The following is a 20,129-nucleotide window of genomic DNA, read 5'->3' on the forward strand; positions in this document are numbered from 1 at the left end:
AAACAAGATCGACATGGCAAAATACGGACGTATTTCTATAAATATACAGTAATAGAAGTCTTCATCGCACAAGTTGTGATCAATGTAAAGTAATTTCCGCAATATTTGTGTAAATTTAAGCGGGAGTATTCACAGCAACCGCCAGAAAACAAAAGCATATTATTTTCCAAGGTATTTGCGGATCTTTTTGCATATTTGTTGGCTTAGCCGGCCATGGCAAACCCTTTCGTCGGATTAACCCCTTTCACAAAGCATGATGCTCGCCGACCTGAATGGGAATGTACACTTTTCACTCCATTTAGATGAGAAACGGGCTGAACCAACAGCCACGATAAACACGACAAATATTCGCGGCACGTCACAAAGCGCGCATACTTCGCGACGTGTTAAATATTAAATAACCGAGGAGGTTTCTTGTTTTCTTGTATGAAAATTATTCAAACAGTTGGCGTGCTTGCAACGTGAAGTGGTATCTGTTGTTTAATTAAAATTTGGATGGTAAATAAAGAGATCAATTGCAAATCGTATGAATAAAAACACGTGTCCTTGCCACAGTCGAAAATATGCGAGTTGGTGGAATGCCAAGTGGCGCGTTTTCACAGAGGGCGAATAAGCGCCGAATTCCATTCGCTTTTACTATTGTTGATGCGTGGGAGAGATTTAATGCAATTTGAGAAGACGGCAAGAAATTTGGCACAGATTTTTGTGAGCGCACTAAGCTATTTTGAAAAAATGCGACAAAAACGCTAAAATAAAATATCGTATATCATAAATATACATATAAATTTTATCTGAATGGATATAAAATTTAATTACATCCATATATTCAGTGGTAATTAAATTTGTAACATGCCGTGGGTTGTTTTAATTCAATAATAAACTTCGAGGCTGTGTGAACTTTTTAAATTTCATATAATTTTCTGTGCTTGCATAGGCAACCCAATATACGTTTAACCCTCAATAGAAGTCAATATTGTGAAAACGTTTGTTTGCGTTGTTTGTCCACGAAGAAACACAAATGTTCTCGGTTATATTATACTGATAAATAAAAATTAGTGCTCACCCTCGGATAAACAGCATTCAGGATGGCAGCCCCACCGCAGGCTCTAGTAAATCGCAACAAGAAGCACTTTCTCGGCGTTCCGGCACCCCTAGGTTATGTGGCTGGTGTCGGCAGAGGGTAAATATACAAAACATGATTAGATTTCGTGTTATTTATCGTTAATTTATTGAAATTTACTTACAGTGCGACTGGCTTCACCACTCGGTCGGATATTGGTCCAGCCCGCGACGCCAACGACGTTTCCGACGACCGACACGCACCACCTCTAACAAAACGCGCCAAAAAGAAAGATGAGGAAGAGGAGCAGGAGGAAGAAGATTTAAACGATTCAAACTACGATGAATTCACCGGCTACGGCGGCTCGTTATTCTCCAAAGATCCATATGATAAAGATGATGCTGAAGCAGATGCAATCTATGAGGCAATTGACAAGAGAATGGATGAGAAAAGAAAGGAATACAGAGAGAAAAGGCTCCGTGAAGAACTGGAAAAATTCCGTCAAGAACGCCCCAAGATCCAGCAACAGTTTTCCGACCTGAAACGCGATCTCATGCATGTCAGTGATGATGACTGGAAGAGTGTTCCAGAGGTAGGTGATGCGCGCAATAAAAAACAACGTAATCCGCGCGCGGAAAAATTCACGCCTTTACCAGACAGTGTATTATCACGTAACCTGGGCGGAGAATCATCCTCTACCCTAGATCCTTCCTCTGGTTTAGCTAGCATGATTCCCGGCTCCGCTACGCCGGGTTTACTTACACCTACCGGCGATATGGATCTGCGTAAAATCGGCCAGGCGCGTAATACGCTCATGAATGTTAAGTTATCACAAGTTTCTGATTCTGTCACTGGTCAAACAGTGGTAGATCCCAAGGGTTACCTCACAGACTTACAGTCTATGATTCCTACCTACGGTGGGGATATCAATGACATCAAAAAAGCGCGCTTGTTACTTAAATCAGTTCGTGAAACAAATCCGAACCATCCACCTGCATGGATCGCCTCCGCACGACTTGAAGAAGTCACCGGGAAGGTTCAAGCCGCTCGCAATCTCATCATGAAAGGTTGTGAGGATAATCCACTGAGTGAAGATCTCTGGTTGGAAGCAGCGCGTCTACAACCGCCGGAAACAGCAAAGGCAGTGATTGCGCAAGCGGCTAGACATATTCCCACTTCGGTTCGTATCTGGATTAAGGCTGCTGATGTCGAAACAGAGACGAAAGCAAAACGGAGGGTGTTCCGCAAAGCATTGGAACACATTCCCAACTCTGTACGTCTTTGGAAAGCTGCTGTGGAGTTGGAAAATCCAGACGATGCGAAAATTTTACTTTCGAGAGCAGTGGAATGTTGCCCGACGTCAGTGGAGCTTTGGTTGGCGCTTGCCCGACTGGAAACTTATGACAACGCTAGGAAAGTCCTCAATAAAGCCAGGGAGAACATTCCGACAGATAAACAAATATGGACCACTGCTGCAAAGCTCGAGGAAGCAAATGGTAATCATCATATGGTAGACAAAATCATCGAGAGAGCTATTTCATCCCTCAGCGCAAATGGAGTCGAGATCAACAGAGATCATTGGTTTAAAGAGGCCATCGAGAGTGAGAAAGGCGAGCATGTGCAGTGCTGCAAGGCTATTATTAAGTCAATCATCTCACATGGCGTGGAACCAGAGGATCAGAAACATACTTGGATGGAAGATGCAGATAATGTATGTATCTTGAACCGTTTTATAAGACTTTTTATAATTTTCTTTCTTTGTAATTGTTGCAGTGTATTAGTCAGAACGCGATTGAATGCGCACGTGCAGTGTACACGCATGCGCTGGCGGCTTTCCCTGGTAAGAAGACTATCTGGTTGAGGGCGGCGCATCTTGAACGGAATTATGGTACCCGTGAGAGTTTAGAGAACCTACTTCAGAGAGCAGTTGCGCATTGTCCTAAAATGAGGTTTGTATTTTGTTTTTCACTGTTGATCAATAGATTAATTTATGTTTGTGTGTTTTTCACAGCAATTGTGGCTCATGGGTGCCAAAAGTAAATGGTTGGCTGGTGATGTGCCTGCTGCGCGTGGTATTCTCTCTTTAGCCTTTCAAGCCAACCCCAACAGCGAAGAAATTTGGTTGGCTGCGGTCAAATTGGAGTCCGAGAACCATGAGTATGAGCGTGCGCGTAAGTTACTTGCCAAAGCTCGTGGTTCTGCACCAACTCCACGTGTTTTAATGAAGAGTGCTAAGTTGGAATGGCTATTGAACGATTTGAAAGCCGCGCTTGTTCTGTTGGAAGAAGCATTGAAAGTATTTCCGGAGTTTTCTAAGCTGTGGATGATGATGGGTCAAATCTACGAGCAGCAAAATGATCCTGAGCGTGCATTCTCCACATACAATCAAGGCGTAAGTCATTTAAATCTAATTATTGCATGCATGGTGTTTCATTATATTGTTTTCAGATTAAGAAATGCCCGACAGCGATTCCTCTGTGGATGTTACTCTCAAGGTTAGAAGAAAGCCGCGGATTGTTGATCAAAGCACGCTCTGTGCTGGAACGTGCTCGTCTAAAGAATCCCAAGTCTGAACTGCTGTGGTTGGAGGCAATTCGCGTTGAAATGCGCGCTGGTTTGCGAGATGTTTCTATGTCGATGATGGCGAAGGCACTACAGGAGTGCCCGACGTCCGGTCGTCTGTGGGCCGAGGCGGTGTTTATGGAACCGCGTGCACAGCGCAAGTCTAAATCGGTGGATGCGCTCAAGAAGTGCGAGCATGACCCTTATGTATTGCTTGCGGTCAGTAAGCTCTTCTGGACAGAGCGCAAACTGACTAAATGTCGCGAATGGTTTGCGCGTACGCTTAAAATTGAGCCGCATTTCGGGGACGCGTGGGCATTTTGGTATCGCTTTGAGCAGCTTCATGGTACACCCGAGCAGCTGGAACAGGTAAGACAGCGCTGCTTAGCTGCAGAAACATACAACGGCGAATTATGGTGTGCCGTCAGCAAGGATATTCGCAATTGGACACTTACTACTGAGCAAGTGTTACAATGTGTTGCCAAGCAAGTTCCAATTCCAGTTTAACTTATGACAAACGGTTTATTCATAATGATAAAATGAATTATCATGGAGAACATAAATGACTTACATTTATTTTTGGTAGTTACTAAGAATGATGCAAAGTATAAACAACCACAGTTTAAACTAATATTTGATCCATAAAAGCGTTAACGCGTTACTCATTTTCTTGTCACTCCTCTTTTTTCGTTGGATTTCGGTACGACGTAATTGGTGATTTATATAATTGATTTTCGTTAAAACTTGTGTGCTTCTTGGCCTCTTCAAACTTAGCAAAAGAGCGTCTATCTGCATAAAATATGTGCGCTTTCCAAGAAAGCAAAACAATAAAGAATATAGCCAGCAAAGCGCACGCGTATGGGTACATAAAGCCCAAACTGGCTAGTAACGATGGATTTGAAGAGCACTTTAGGTAATACATAATGCTAGTTGTACCATCGACGGTCGAGATATAGAAAACGTCACATGCGTGCGTAGAATTCGGCGAATAGAACATCCTACAATCGTATTCTGAAAGGAATCCACCGTGTAATCAAGTGTTTCTATTTCTCTGCATGTATTCTATTCAATACTTACGTGGTTCATTATCGGTAACGGGCCAGAAGACGTACGCTTTTCTTTCTGATGGGGTTAACTGGCCTCTGATGTGTTTCTCCAATACACCCTGATGCTTACATGTATTACAACCCGAACAGAACTCACAATACTTACCTCTATAGCTGCCTGTGCCGTTTTTGTTACACTCGCACTTACCACAGTTACAAACGCCGTGTTTACTGCACATATCGGTCTTTCCTGGCTTCACACACGTATCCGTCGACACGGTACAGTTACAGAATTTATCTTGCTTCACACCCGGCTCGCAGATGCAGCCATCGGTTCCACAATGACCATGCCCGGAGCAAACTTGATCTTTGTTGTCCACGTAACACTCGATTTCGCAATGGTTCCCGGCGCGGCCTTTGTTGCAGTCGCATTTACACGTATCCTCGTTAAAGTCGCCATACCCGCAACATGACTTGCCTTTGCAACTCTTTGTATAACGCGCTGTGGAAGGATCACACTTTTGGTCGCAACGGTCTCCAATCCTGTAACACAGTTTAATTACACAGTTAATTATACTTTGTACATTCTGAGGAAATACTTACCATCCCGGATCGCATTTATATATCCCGCATGAGAACTCCCCATGAATCTTTGGGTCCGGTTTTTTGGTGTCACATTCACAGGTTTCTGGGTATTCGATTTCGATCTCCACCTGCTCGTGCAGATGCATTTCTTCGATATGGATCACATGCCTGTGCCCTCTAGGCTGGCCCTTAAGAGTTACTGTAATATTGAAGGTGTATTCCTTTCCTAGTTCCACTTTATAACAGCCCCATGTGTGGTTGATGTTGGCTTCCCCGCAGGTAGACGTAGAATCGAACTTTAGATAATCTGGCGGGTCTACTACATTGAACAACACCTTCTTTACAACGTCCCTGAAGCCTGTCTCTAACACTTCTGTAATGTTGTTCCGATCAGGACGCATCATTGCGAGAAAGGAGACCTTATGCAATAGATCATTAACTTCTTTGTAATAGGCTGCGGTTTCATATGTCTCCTGGATAGCGAAGATAATTGCGATTTTTTTCATAAGCAAAGCTCTGTATATCTCTTCCACTGAAGGGTAATCTCGTTGGAGACCATCGTAGACCCAGCGTCCGTCCTTCTGTTGTTTTACTTTGCATTCCCGAGGAGCGCGGTTTACCACCCCACCTAGAATACCTTCTCCTGCTGTATGCAACAATCCATCTGTCGCCAGTACTATCATCTTCCTTGAGTAATTTCGCCAACCGAAGGAGTCACACAATATTATCTGCATTAATGCATCTAAGGCACCCTCTGGATCGTCAAGGTTAGCTGTAAATTTAAAATCTTTTACTTTCTCTTGGAAGCTTGCTGTGTTGTTAGTGAAGTTCAGCTCATGCACAAAGTTGGAGCCTAGCACACACTGATTTATTTTGGAGGTGCTCAGATCGCGACATGGATTTTCCTGACGTGCTTGATCCATTGCGTAGTAGGGCATTAAGACTTTGTCGCTGAAGTAACCAAAAGCTATTCTAAAGTTAGTCGTTAGGTCTTCAAGCGTGTTTGCGAGTCGCTCGTTCAGTTTACTCAGTTCGTCTAGATGTTTGGCCATAGAAAAAGTTTGATCTACGAGGTAGTAAATATCGAGTGGGTAGTTCTCCAGAGCTTTGTACTTTAGGGTGAATGTAATGGATTCGTTCTGGCGCAGCTTCAGTTTAATTTTTTGTGGTCGAATCTGAATTGCCGTGGCGGTGTCATCCGATGGCAAACGAAAATCGTGATCTTCGAGAGTGGACCATCCCGATGGGCCACCTTTGAATATGGTCATTCCGGGTTCGTGAGTGTTCGATTCTATGGTGCATCTTGATCTGCCTGGTTGTACCTAGTAACATTTTTAGTTAAATTTAGATATTTGTACAAAGCAATATTATAATGTATTATAATCACCTCACTCGTTATCCAAACACAATTGGGATCCAGAGACATGCATTCCTCGCATGTAGTCTTCGAATTATTCTGACTATTCTGACAGATATTAAGTAACTGGCCATTAATAATGGTTACAGCAGAGCATAATATAATTAATGAAAACATTGATGCGTACATTATATATACAGATTTAACAAGTTTGCCGGTTGCAAACCTGTGCCGTGTGGTAACATGGGACCATAACTATCATCACTCTGAAAGTTATCTTATTTGGCTTGTGTGTTTATTCAACGATAATGACTAATATGATCGTTGCAGTAAACCTAATACCAATATTGGCATAATTTCATCACTAGACATACACAATTGACAAAAACATATCTCTTCTCCCAATCACTATCTCCGGATTAGTCGTAACTGTAAAAAAGCAGTTCCCAATAATTTAAACAACATCTCAGTATTTAGGAGTGGCTGTTTATTTACATCAGAAATAGGCAATTGGCCAAGGTTGCCACATTTTACAAATCTTTAGAACTCGGAGATCCAGACTTTGATATACGTTCCCGCTTGCAAGGAGGACTGTGAACGCTTTCTGGATTGTCAGTTGTCTCCTTAGCTGAACTTGAGGATGGCCGATATCTTTTCCTGTGAGATTCAGATCTGGATCTTCCTTTTTTGGTGTACCTCCTTTTGCGCGCCCACCGGTAATAATCGGAAGCATGTTTCGTGGCTTCCCGTTTACGAATGTGCTCAGATTTCATCTTTCGGTAGAGGCGTCTCTCTCGCCGCATCGTCATTGCTTTCAGACGCGCGGATCGCTTGATTTTGTGACTTTTTTCGGTCTCCTGCATAGTCTTCAGTTCTATCGTTATTAGGTTTGTCATTGCTTTTATCTCGTTGAGGAGTTTGATTCGGAGGGATTTTTTACGGTCTGCATTTCGCGACATTTTAAATTTGATTTTTTGACAACGTCAACGTCAAACCGGAATTGTTTTATAAACATTGTATGACAGAAAAACTTCGATACAATACTTTGAAAATTGCACTTTATTCAATTGAGTATTTATTATTATCTAAACTTAAGATTTCAAACATGGCAACTTATAGTCTAGGAGTATTACAATCTCATTGCTTTCGAAATAAATATATGATATGTACAGGTGGTACCACTATATGATAAATCAACTTGCTCTTGCCTCAGAATTAGCGTACAACGTTAAACATAAAGAATTAACCCACAACCGATAAATTAACTTAGCGCTTAATACCCCAATTAAACTTGAATCGTCCCCAGATTCAAATTGTCGTTCGCAAATGGGAAATTGCACGGCGCCCAAAGACGGAAATTTCCCATTTGTGAAACACGCATAAATTTAAATGGCATCGAACTAGAAAGTGATGGCGGTGCGACCTACAAGTGCATTCTGCGACGCCGCTTGCCAACACTGATTGTCTCCACTGGTACCTCCCACCTAGTACCGTAGCTGTGCAGACCGCGACATTGTTGTAATTTGCCGGTACGTTCGCACTGCTTACTGATGGGCCAATATGCATGATCTTGCGGGCACTGGTAGACGTAGCCTTGCATTTTACCGCGGTAGTCCAACGAGCGCTGACACTTTATGAATAAGTTACTGCAGCCACCTTGTTCGTCGGTGTTTAACTCGTGGTGGCCTTCATTCGGACAGAGGACTTGATGCCCTGGCATTGGTACCTATTACAATATAGATGACAACATAGAATATCAAATTAGAATCACTGCAAAAAACTTACCGGTGGCAGTGAATTGTCGTCCAGTTTCCTATAGAACCTCTTGGTGGCAATCTGACCTGTGCATGGTTTGGTTTCGTTGGCGGGCAAACATTGAATCTTCTCTTCGTCGTAGAGCAGACCGTCCGGACAACTCAATACCAGAAGTTTCATATCAAAGTTCTTGTCGTTGTTGGTACATTGGTAGAGGAGATTACAATACTTGGGATGGCGCTTGAAACCCGTTGGGCAAACCAGTGCGATTTGATCGCCCATGAGCTCGCCGATTGGACAACTTGGAGTCGTGCTGCTCACCTCCTCGGTGGTGCTTGAGTCGGTGGTGACTGTTGAAGTAAGAATTTCAGTGGGGGTAATAGGGGCCGGTGTAGGTGGTGTAGATGGTGCCAAAGTGCTACTACTAGCTGAAGTGCTTTCAGTAGAAGAGGCGGTGCTACTGTCTGGCGATTGTGTGACGGGTGAAGTCGTGCCTTCAGGAGTGCTGGTGTTAGGTGTGCTCTCAGGTATCGTGCTACTGGATGCGCTTTCAGATGTCGTAGTTGGTGATTGTGTGGTGCTTTCAGCAGTACTTGTGCTTGTTCCAAGTGTACTGCTATCAGTTACCGTGCTACTAATTGTGCTACCTTCAAGTGTTGTACTACTAACTGTGGACCCATCGCCCCCCTAAAGTGGTGGTTTCGGGTGTGGTTCCGTCAGATGTACTACTTTCTGGTGCAATGCTACTTTGTGTTGTGCTTTCAGTCGTGGTACTACCTGTTGTTATGATTTCGGTTGAAGTACTGCTCAGTGTAGTGCTTTCAGGTGCAATACTAGTTATTGTACTACTTTCTGGTGTGGTGCTACTTAGTGTGGTGCCTTCAGGAGTTGTACCTTCAGGCGAAGTATTACCTTGTGTGCTGCTGTCAACGACAGTGGTTGTTGTACTTCCGAGTGTGGTGACTTCCGATATGGTGGATTGTGTGACGCTTTCGGTTGTGCTACCTACTGTTGCGTCGGTTACAGTACTACCTTGGGTACTGCTTTCTGTAATTGTACTACTTGCACTTTCGGTTGTGCTAATTTGTGTGCTTCCCTCTGGTTGCGTACTAGTGCTTCCTAAAGTGGTTCCTTCAGGTGTACTCTCAGGTTGTTGTGTACTACTTTGTGTAGTGCTTTCAGGTAATTCTGTCGTGAGTGTGGTACTTCCTAATGTGGTGGAACCTAATTCGGGTGTAGTAATAGCAGAAGTCGTACCTTCAGTGCTTCCTGATGTTGTTGAACTGTCTATTGTACTACCTCCTTCAGCATCTATAGTCGTACTTGTTATAGTTGTTCCGCTTTCAGTGGAGGTTGACTGAACCGTGGTTGGACTGGTGGCTGTACTCTCACTTGGTGTGGCAGTGCTTCCTGCAGTGGGTGGCTGTGTGGGAGGCTGTGTGGGAGGCGCCTGAAATATGAATTTTAAATTACATTTTTTTATATTTTATCCTGTAATAAAATTGAAGGGCATTACTTGTGTTGGAGGAGCAGTTCCCGGCTGTGGAGGGCAATTACGTTGCACTGCCGACGGGTGATTGCAAACTTCAATTGCAGGATCGAATATTGTTCCTGGTCCACAGGTAAATTCATATTTCTGGAATCTTGTACCTCGAGAAGTGCTATTTTTGTCGTCTAAATCAACACAACGATAGAATTTCTGGCAATCTGCTGGGTCTGGGAAAAATCCTTCTTGTTTACATGGATCTGCGGTCTGACTACCAGGTTGTGGAGGTAGTGGTTGACCTGGTGGGCAAGGTTGTCCGGGTTGTGTTATTGGTGTAGGTTGGGTAGGTTGTTGCGGCTGCCCGGGTTGTGTGGGTTGTCCTGGTTGTCCTGGTTGGCCAGATTGTCCTGGCTGCCCTGGCTGGTTTGGTTGTCCTGGTTGGGTCGGTTGTCCCGGCTGTCCAGGCTGTCCGGGCTGCCCTGGTTGTGTAGGTTGTCCCGGTTGTGCTGGTTGTGTAGGCTGACCCGGTTGTGACGGATGTCCTGGTTGCCCACAGGCACCGCGTACGGCCCATGGATGATTACAAGTTAGTGCTTCTTGGTCCCAAACTGTATTTGGTGAACAAGTAAACGGATATTGCGTGTAACCATTTCTACCATTATCAACACATCGATAAAATTTAGAGCAATCGGCGGCATCTCCCATAAATCCAGAAGAAACGCATGCATTTGGTGGCTCTCTTCCTGGTTCAGAAGGATGAGCAGGTTGTCCTGGTTGTCCCGGTTGTGTAGGTTGACCCGGTTGCCCTGGTTGTGTAGGCTGTCCTGGCTGTCCAGGCTGTCCCGGCTGTCCCGGCTGTCCCGGTTGGCCTGGTTGTATTGGCTGACCCGGCTGTCCCGGTTGACCTGGTTGAGTAGGCTGTCCTGGCTGTCCTGGTTGTGTAGGTTGCCCCGGTTGTGTGGGTTGTCCTGGTTGTCCCGGTTGTCCTGGTTGTGTTGGCTGACCCGGCTGTCCAGGTTGACCTGGTTGAGTAGGCTGTCCTGGCTGTCCTGGTTGTGTAGGTTGCCCCGGTTGTGTGGGTTGCCCTGGTTGTCCCGGTTGGCCTGGTTGTATTGGCTGACCCGGCTGTCCCGGTTGACCTGGTTGAGTAGGCTGTCCTGGTTGTGTAGGTTGCCCCGGTTGTGTGGGTTGCCCTGGTTGTCCCGGTTGTCCTGGTTGTGTTGGCTGACCCGGCTGTCCTGGTTGACCTGGTTGAGTAGGCTGTCCTGGTTGTATAGGTTGCCCCGGTTGTATGGGTTGTCCTGGTTGTCCCGGTTGTCCTGGTTGTGTTGGCTGACCCGGCTGCCCAGGTTGACCTGGTTGAGTAGGCTGCCCCGGTTGTGTTGGCTGTCCGGGTTGTGTAGGTTGACCTGGTTGTGCAGGTTGTCCCGGTTGACCAGGTTGGGTTGGCTGTCCTGGTTGTCCCAGTTGTCCTGGTTGTGTTGGCTGACCTGGCTGTCCTGGTTGCCCAGGTTGTGTAGGTTGGCCTGGTTGTGTTGGCTGTCCAGGTTGTGTGGGTTGGCCCGGTTGGGTTGGCTGTCCTGGCTGTCCAGGTTGTCCTGGTTGTGTAGGCTGCCCCGGTTGTGTTGGCAGTTCCGGCTGTGTAGGTTGACCTGGTTGGCCTGGTTGTGTAGGCTGACCGGGTTGTGTAGGTTGTCCTGGTTGCCCTGGTTGTGTAGGTTGACCTGGCTGTCCTGGTTGGCCAGGTTGGGTTGGCTGTCCCGGTTGTGTAGGTTGACCTGGTTGTGTAGGCTGCCCCGGTTGTCCTGGTTGCCCTGGCTGCCCTGGTTGTGTTGGCAGTCCGGGCTGTCCTGGTTGTGTAGGCTGTCCTGGTTGCCCCGGTTGTGTAGGTTGCCCCGGTTGTCCTGGTTGTGTAGGCTGTCCCGGCTGCCCGGGTTGTGTTGGCTGACCCGGTTGTCCTGGTTGTGTTGGATGTCCCGGTTGTCCTGGTTGTGATGGTTGGCCTGGCTGGGTAGGTTGTCGCGTACCACATTTTCCTCGAATTGCCCATGGATGATTACAAGTCAGCAAATCTTGATCCCATAACGTGTTTGCTGCACAAGTATACTGATATTCTGTATAACCATTTCTTCCGTTATTTACGCACCGTGAAAACTTAGCACAATTTGAGTCGTTTGGAATAAATCCTTCACTTGCGCACGCATTTGGAGGCTCAATTCCGGTGGATTAGTTTCAATTGTTTGACATGGTGGCCCAGTGGAAGATGGAGGTGTAGTTGATCCGTCTCCTGGATGTCCTGGTTGCCCTGGTTGTCCTGGTTGTCCTGGTTGTCCTGGTTGTCCCGGCTGTGCTGGTTGTCCTGGCTGACCAGGTTGTCCTGGCTGACCAGGTTGTCCTGGCTGTCCAGGGTGCTCAGGTTGTCCTGGTTGTCCAGGCTGACCAGGTTGTCCTGGCTGTCCAGGGTGCCCTGGCTGTCCAGGCTGACCAGGTTGTCCAGGATAATTTCCACCGCCCCCAGGTTGGCTAGGTTGGCCTGGTTGATTTTCATTTGGTATGCCTGCATCCGATTTACATTTTCCTGTGACAGCCCATGCATGATTACATGATTGAATACTGCCGTCCCAAACGGTTCCTGGTCCACAAGTAAATTCAAATTTGATATTGTTTGCGCAACGGTAGAATTTAGCACAATCTTGTTCGTCTCCGTAAAAACCTTCTTTGTTACATGATTGTCCGGGTTGTAAATATCCATTATCTGGTTGTGGTTGAGCCGGTTGTCCCGGCGTACCCGGTTGACCTGGTTGCCCGCCTGTTCCGGGTTGACCTGGCTGTCCAGGTTGTCCCGGTTGACCAGGATCATATCCGCCCGTTCCTGGTTGCCCTGGTTGCCCGCCAGTTCCAGGTTGCCCTGGTTGACCTGGATAATGTCCACCACTTCCTGGTTGTCCTGGTTGTCCTGGTTCTCCTGGTTGCCCGCCAGTGCTAGGTTGCCCAGGTTGTCCTGGTTGACCTGGATCTCCTCCTGTGCCTGGCTGCCCTGGTTGTCCTGGTTGCCCTGGTTGCCCTGGTTGCCCGCCAGTACCAGGTTGCCCTGGTTGCCCCGGTTGACCTGGATAATAACCACCACTTCCTGGTTGTCCTGGATATCCTCCTGTGCCTGGCTGCCCTGGTTGTCCTGGTTGCCCGCCAGTGCCAGGTTGCCCTGGTTGACCTGGATAATAACCACCACTTCCTGGTTGTCCGCCAGTACCAGGTTGCCCTGGTTGCCCGCCTGTGCCAGGTTGGCCTGGTTGGCCTGGATAATAACCATCACTTCCTGGCTGCCCAGGCTGTCCCGGCTGTCCTGGTTGACCAGGTTGCCCTGGATATCCTCCCGTGCCTGGTTGACCGGGTTGACCTGGTTGTCCTGGCTGTCCAGGTTGCCCTGGATAATAACCACCATTTCCTGGTTGCCCAGGTTGTCCTGGTTGACCTGGATATCCACTCGTGCCTGGTTGTCCGGGTTGGCCTGGATATCCTCCTGTGCCCGGTTGTCCCGGCTGACCTGGCTGTCCAGGTTGCCCTGGTTGGTCTGGATATCCTCCATTACCTGGCTGACCTGGTTGTCCTGGTTGCCCTGGTTGCCCGCCAGTACCAGGTTGCCCTGGTTGCCCCGGTTGACCTGGATAATAACCACCACTTCCTGGTTGTCCTGGATATCCTCCTGTGCCTGGCTGCCCTGGTTGTCCTGGTTGCCCACCAGTGCCAGGTTGCCCTGGTTGACCTGGATAATAAGTGCCACTTCCTGGTTGCCCCGGCTGTCCGGGTTGGCCAGGATAATAACCGCCAGTGCCTGGTTGTCCGGGTTGACCACCAGTACCTGGCTGTCCTGGATAATAACCACCATTGCCAGGTTGTCCCTGTTGACCAGGATATCCGCCTGTTCCGCCAGTACCTCCAGTACCTCCAGTTCCACCTGTACCTCCAGTTCCACCTGTACCACCAGTTCCTCCCGTACCTCCTGTTCCAACTCCACCCGAGCCATATTCCGGCCCAGCTTTACGACAATTCTCACGTTTTACATTCCAAGGATGGTTACAACCAATTGTGTCGGGATCCCAAACAGTGCCAGGCCCACAAGTAAAGTCGTAGCGGGTGAAACCACCCTGTCCGTTATTCACACACCGGTAAAACTTCATGCAATCCACCTCGTCAGCCAAGAATCCATCTTGCGTACATGTACTTCCAATTTCAGAAGAGACTGGGACCGATGGCGTAGTACCTTGGGGAGGATAATATTCGGTAGAAGGTGGTGGTACAGTTGATGGTCCCTGCTGGCCAAAGCCTCCTTCAATATGATTACCTCCACATTCTACTCTGCTACTGGCATAAGGATGATTACAGATGTTTGTAGCCGGATCAAATACAGTTCCCGGTCCGCAAACAAATCTCACTGGCATCAAGGATCCATCAGCGGCTAGTACACATCGATAAAACACTTGACAATCCGCCGGGTCGGATGAAAGCCTTCACATGGACAGTTGAAGTTTGTCATGGGTGGTGCATTACGAACAAAATCCTGCAGGATGCTATTGAAATCTGAAACAAACCAAAATTTTTCTAAACCTCTAACAAAACTGCACTTTATCTCTTAAGTGACAAAAAGGGACGCATGCAATTTTGATCAAAACCAGTCCGGGAAACGGTTCGTCTTCATGTATGCAGCGCAACAAGTCGAAACAAAACAAACTGGTGCCATTATAAAAATGCGCACATCGAACACCGACTCGCGATGGGACTGGTTACATATATGGCCGGCGTCTGCCTCTTCAGGACCCGCGTGCCCAGCATTGCAGCCTTGTTTTTGTATCAATACATAATCATAAATATGTCGGGGCGCCCGATGGCTCGGCGTGTTCGAAGCGCTCGGCTATTTTTAATTACCCCGCGCTCGACGGACATGAACGCGCTTCGCCGCACTCGAATAAATCATTTTCCTCGGGCCCTCGCGATCTCAACGGGCTCGGATTGCGACCGTCGACCATGTGTATTATGTAAGTTACAGCTTACGCGGCGATAGCAATCGTGTAGCCCGACGGCAGGAGACAAGTTACAAGCGCCGGAACGCCCAAACAGCCGCGCGACAACTTTATACTCCCGGCTGCAAATAGGAGTGTTGAGCCCATATTGTTACCTTGTTGCTGATTAATGAAATTTTCGCTGTCGAATCCCTGCGCGTCGATCAGAACTGCTAAGCTCAGCAGGAGCAGGACCCGATATCGATACATCTTGACTTGTGGAGTTTCTTCTCCTATGAAATCATTAGATCTGCAATGAAAAAAAAAACAAAAATATTTAGGCGTTTGCTTCAAGTTTTCGTGGCGGAAATTTATCTCCTCGTTTGTTTTGCTATATTTGGTCACAATTTGCAGAATCAGTTCTGTGTCTGGGCTGAAATTTACAACTGAGCATTGTTCGCGTGCTCTTCCACGGTTCCCTGAACCGCCCATTATCTTGCAACTCAGCTGCGAACAACAATGCCTTAATTACAACAGATCATCGCGTTGTGTTTGTTTAACACGTCGTTTAATGACACGCGTAATGCGGCGACATAATCATACGTTTATCGGTGCAGCTTTTAAATTAATATCCTGCGGTTTTGCAGTAAGCGGCTTAAGTGGAGATTTACGCAGCTGCGAAGGGAAGGCTGAAGTTAAACCACTTACAGTATAAATTGCACGCTCCTAACAAGATTTAGCATGAATTTGATTATAACTTACACGCTTTGATTACGATAATATAACCAGTTTAACGCATGAATCTTGAATTTGCAATGATTTAATCATGAGGTGCATGTTTGGCTCAAAACTCTTTGCCCTTGCATTCATGTGTCAACAAACAAGAAACACTTTAAAAACACTTTTTTATATCGCCGTTTTTGTTGGTATGAAATTTATTATGGATTGTTTTTATTCCTAATTAGTGTTTACACGTACGCGTATGAACACGAGCGTTTATTGTGATGGTGACTTTGAAATTCCAAAGCAATGATTTTATACGATGAGCCGATTGAAGATGGCCGGCGTATTAAACAGAAGATTTTATTTTGTATCTATAAATACACGTCCATTAAGCGATCTGGCCAGATTGCGGTGCGGATGATAAAATATAAAATTTTGCGTGCGCGCTGCATCTGGAAGTACCTTCATAAAATGAATTGCTAATTGCTCATTCGTACAATAATGTACGTGCATTTTTCATATCTGTAAACATAGTATACGGGGAAATAACTGGCGACTTCAACTCGCCTGAAATTGAATACTTTAAAGCGCGAGTTATCTTAAATGCAATTTTCCGCAATGGTGCGGCAGGCACATCAGACAATGCTAATATCGTAATTATTTCAGGACAATTGAATAATCATTATTATCGATTATGCTCGTCATTCATGCATCGATACAGCCGACATGAACGTGATAAGTGCCGCGCGTCTTCGCGCCTTAATTGTTTACGGCCGGCTTCGACGAAGACTTATCGAAGCGTCGCCGCGTAATTCTCACAAGACGTGGACGTGGAAGGATGCGCGCGCGGAGAAATAGACGTTTATGTTACGGTCACAAGGACGCGTACTTGAATCGGCGAGACGAAAACAAAAAGTGATGAAAAACGCGCGGCATTTCAAGAAAGCTTTTTTCTGTGCGCGCGTTTTTTTTTTTGCGCGTCCGTTTCTTCTTCACCAGCTTCACACAGTCTGGGCTATTCCAGTAACTCGCCGCGTTTTGCCCACGAGCATGGTATAATTGTGCGTCGCGAGTTTTATTAGATTTTAAACGTCGTAGGCTTCGTTTTTTGCTGCCGCGCGCGCTTTTTTTTTTTTGCTCCGCCGACATCCTGGGGCAAAGGTGGCCCTGCAAAACGGCGTGAAGCCGTCAAGTACGCATGATTAAAACAATGCACGCAAGTCATTATCGTTGCGTTTTATGTTCTATCGTTGACTTTAATTCGCTGCCTGGCGCGCGAAACGAGATGAATGACGATATGATGCTGACTGTTGCATGTTGAATGTTAAATGCTGAAACATCTTGGCTTGTAATAGCAGAGACGAATTAATGATCCACACTTGCTACATTTTTTTAATGTCCATCAATTTTCCACGGTAGTTAAATTAAATTTATTTTATTTTATTTTTTTGCATAAAATGCTAATTTTAGACGTTATTAACAAAAATCTCCGACTAATTACTACACGGAACAAGTCATCATCAATCTGCGTGTGTAATTTACTCTTTCGTTCATAGAATTATTTGATGATTCCAACATCCTCGATCGAATTCGTCATTATCATCTTCGAATAAAGGTTCATTGCCATTGCAAATCATCCCAATGTCAACTCTCACAATAGATGAGGTGGAATCATTGTTTTCAATCGCTTTCCGCCGATATATCGAGATCAATATTGTGTGGCTATTGGAGCGATTTGTTTCGAATTGTGAATAAATGTATTAATTTACGTCTGTGCGCGCAAGTTCATTGCCATCACGATGATGCTTCAACATTCGCGTAATAACTCACGTGCCGCGGTGCGAAATCACGCGAGCCCAGAACAATTCAACAACTCTTTCCTTGCTCATCATTTCGCACAGCCTAACTGCGAAACGGAATCGCGCGGCGGGCGCGGACACACAATTAGAATACATACATAATTCAGATCAGCGGTGCGCCGACAAAAGTCCACTGCGGCGTCCTTCGGTCCGTTAACTCGGACAATTCGTGTGTCTGATTTCATATTCCACTTTGGTACATGTTAATTTCCGCCGATATTCGAATCTAATTCGCAAACGGACCATTTAGGTGTTCGTGAATGAACTTGAAAAAGTTTCATGTTTGTATTGAATTAAATTAATCGTTTTATTCTTGTAGGTAAAAAATTTAACGCTATGAAAACAACAAATCGAATGAATCACTGTTTTTTTTTTCGTCTTTATAAAGCTCTTCGTCAATTTTTACGATATTACGATATTAATTCCATTATTTTTCTTTGTGCGTTAAAAAAACGATTATTTAACGTGTAAAACAAACGAAACGTGATTCGGCAATTATTTTCAATTCATTAAAACACTATTAGTTTGTTGCAGAAGCTCAATTACCGACGCTCATCGTGAAAATATCGCGCATCGTCGAAGGTGACGTAATGCGCAAGACCAGCTTGATTAGTTGATTAGCTGATAGGCTGATTAGCGGCGAAACGTCGAACGAGGATGTTCCGTTCAGAGGTAATGACGAATTTCAAGAAAACGTAAATCACGTATGCTTCATCTACACTATGTGTACATTATGTGTGTGGAATGGAATGATAGCGTCATAACGAGGATGTTTTCGGATTTTTTCCTCTGCGCATCGTAAGTGCTTGTTGATTATTATTTATTTATGGTATAATGCGTTATATGAAGTTATGGAGATAATGATTTTACATTGCGATTTGTTGTGCTTGTATCTTTTGTGCGTAGCCAGCAAGAACGCACGAAGATGTGAAGTATATGAAGTAAGAGTTATGCAAGTGGAGGTCGCGTACTTGAACTTGCACTTCGTATTTTGAGCGTTTAACAGTTTGTCTCGAGTTTATCGACTTGTTTAAACTAAATAAATTTCGCATCTGTCTGTTTCGTTTGGTTGAAAAATTTCTTTTCGTGAATAATGGTTCAATTAAATTTCCTGAAAATATTTTGAATAGCTGCGATTCTTCAGCGTCGCTTACCGCGGCTCACATTATATTAATCATGCAAACCGTGACGGTCCACCATGGTGGATGCAGCTTTTTTGCGCCGTCGATGAATGCGCTCGATCGCCTGCCGCACACGAGCCGGTCGCCGCACGCAACATTTTTACACTGAGCTTATTTATATTTCGTCTTTTACTTTGCTTTACTTTGCGGCACTGAAAGCACGATGCGCATCTCCGCATCTTCGCATCTTAGTAGCGCACTTTGGTAATCTCGGCTTTTTTCCGCCGCGGCGGCCGCTCGAGAATTTTCAATTTATTTCGCCCGCTTTATCCGTCCATTTTCCACTCCGCAAATCGTTATTTTTTTTCCTGTTATTTACCGACTCGATCACGCTCGCTATTGCAGGTAAATTGTTTAATTTTTTCGTGGCAACCAAACGATGAATTCAAATCCACCACAAAAGTACTACGCATGCATGAACGTGAACAATTACCAAATTGATTCGCGTGTTTTTTTTTTAAGTTCTTTGCCTTCGTCCTGCCAGCGCGCATTCCTTGTCCATGTTGCGCGAGTCGTTATCAAGTCGGTAATTTTTTTCTCGATGCAAATTAAGTCCGTATTTACGGCCCCGATACGGCCGCGAAAGAGGGCAAATAAAAAGCGACACGACACGGAGACTGCAATGCACTCATATGTAATGAACCCGGCCTTTCCAGCGAGAGACAATTTCAGTTGCTCCCTGGTCGGATGGAACGCATTTATCCGCTGTCGCCAGCAATTAAAAGTTTAATTATTGTAATATAAGCTCATTAATGCGTCTTTCACACGACTAATTAAAATTTACAATTAATTTAAAAGCATAAAAATTTATATTTTTTTTAATTTGAAAAAACTCACCTGTTTCAGTTTTAAAGTATCGTAGCACTATTACTCCCAAGCAACCCTGTGGCGAAGTCGTCGGTGATGATAATCCTCTTCTGCTTCAACCTCAGCTGCTCAAGTCTGCTCAATTGCTTGAGCCAGAAGGCAGTGTCGGAAACTTGGAAGATGCTAGACTTTTCGCCAAGACAGTTTTTTCTGCTTGGTCGTGGAATCGGCAGATCGCGTTTTGCGTTCGCGGACCGGCGCGCTTTGTATTTATAAATCGCGCGCCGGCCGCATGCATGCCAAAGCCCCCACCAGCCGGCGCCGGTGCGAATTTTTCGCCCACCGCGCGAATCGCCATCCCGATTACGAATTCGAACGACATTCCCAGAAATCTTCACTCTTACGCATCGATGCTTACTGATTACTGACCAAAAACGCAATTTTTCTACGCGAATCTAATCCCTAAACGAATAAAATCACCAAAAGTTATTGGAAAACACTTCGAATCAAGGATGTAAAACCCAATCAAAAAACCTCAATGATGAATTAACAATCGATTCAATTATGCATTCAATTTGCAGCATTACATCTAATATTGTAATTAAAACGTCGTTTATTTCGACGGATACTAAACCTCCGTATTGCGTAAGTTTTAATGGCTCCGAAACGCGCTCGAGATGCGCACGAGAGTCGAAACAATACGGATCTATA

The 20,129-nt window shown here is 45.5% G+C and overlaps 3 protein-coding genes across 3 annotated transcripts; 1 reads left to right on the forward strand and 2 right to left on the reverse strand.

Moving 5' to 3' along the window:
• Positions 1-961: 961 nt before the first annotated feature.
• Prp6 (pre-mRNA processing factor 6) lies at positions 962-4,253 on the forward strand. The gene is made up of 5 exons (XM_065308941.1): positions 962-1,180; positions 1,247-2,771; positions 2,834-3,013; positions 3,072-3,452; positions 3,509-4,253. The coding sequence occupies exons 1-5, from the start codon at positions 1,086-1,088 to the stop codon at positions 4,127-4,129; spliced, it is 2,802 nt and encodes a 933-aa protein (XP_065165013.1). The 5' UTR covers positions 962-1,085; the 3' UTR covers positions 4,130-4,253.
• LOC135796712 (integrin beta-nu-like) lies at positions 4,173-6,887 on the reverse strand. Its single transcript, XM_065308874.1, has 4 exons — positions 6,641-6,887; positions 5,272-6,575; positions 4,700-5,211; positions 4,173-4,633 (listed from the first exon to the last, which is right to left on the reverse strand). The coding sequence occupies exons 1-4, from the start codon at positions 6,797-6,799 to the stop codon at positions 4,296-4,298; spliced, it is 2,313 nt and encodes a 770-aa protein (XP_065164946.1). The 5' UTR covers positions 6,800-6,887; the 3' UTR covers positions 4,173-4,295.
• A 764-nt stretch (positions 6,888-7,651) lies between these two features.
• Positions 7,652-19,587, reverse strand: LOC135796627 (collagen alpha-1(III) chain-like). The gene is given in 7 exon segments (XM_065308766.1): positions 7,652-8,336; positions 8,396-8,715; positions 9,278-9,815; positions 9,882-12,059; positions 12,062-14,429; positions 15,025-15,158; positions 19,449-19,587. Coding segments are annotated over 5 exon segments (5,568 nt in total). The 5' UTR covers positions 14,291-14,429; positions 15,025-15,158; positions 19,449-19,587; the 3' UTR covers positions 7,652-8,033.
• Between the last annotated feature and the right edge of the window lie 542 nt (positions 19,588-20,129).

The sequence above is a fragment of the Atheta coriaria genome, unplaced genomic scaffold (genome assembly GCF_025399875.1).
Source record: "Atheta coriaria isolate IRGN ID8LTWV9N9 unplaced genomic scaffold, Caltech_Dcor_3.1 hic_scaffold_1_pilon, whole genome shotgun sequence".
In the NCBI taxonomy this organism is placed as follows: domain Eukaryota; kingdom Metazoa; phylum Arthropoda; class Insecta; order Coleoptera; family Staphylinidae; genus Dalotia; species Dalotia coriaria.

Bases quoted from the DNA above. Each gene is read 5' to 3' on its own strand.
- Prp6 (XM_065308941.1), top strand. From the start codon at position 1,086: ATGGCAGCCCCACCGCAGGCTCTAGTAAATCGCAACAAGAAGCACTTT. The intron at 1,181-1,246 runs GTAAATATACAA...ATTTACTTACAG, and splicing joins GTGGCTGGTGTCGGCAGAGG to TGCGACTGGCTTCACCACTC. The intron at 2,772-2,833 runs GTATGTATCTTG...TAATTGTTGCAG, and splicing joins GGATGGAAGATGCAGATAAT to TGTATTAGTCAGAACGCGAT.
- LOC135796712 (XM_065308874.1), bottom strand. From the start codon at position 6,799: ATGTACGCATCAATGTTTTCATTAATTATATTATGCTCTGCTGTAACC. The intron at 6,576-6,640 runs GTGATTATAATA...AAATGTTACTAG, and splicing joins GTGTTTGGATAACGAGTGAG to GTACAACCAGGCAGATCAAG. The intron at 5,212-5,271 runs GTAAGTATTTCC...ACTGTGTTACAG, and splicing joins TATAAATGCGATCCGGGATG to GATTGGAGACCGTTGCGACC.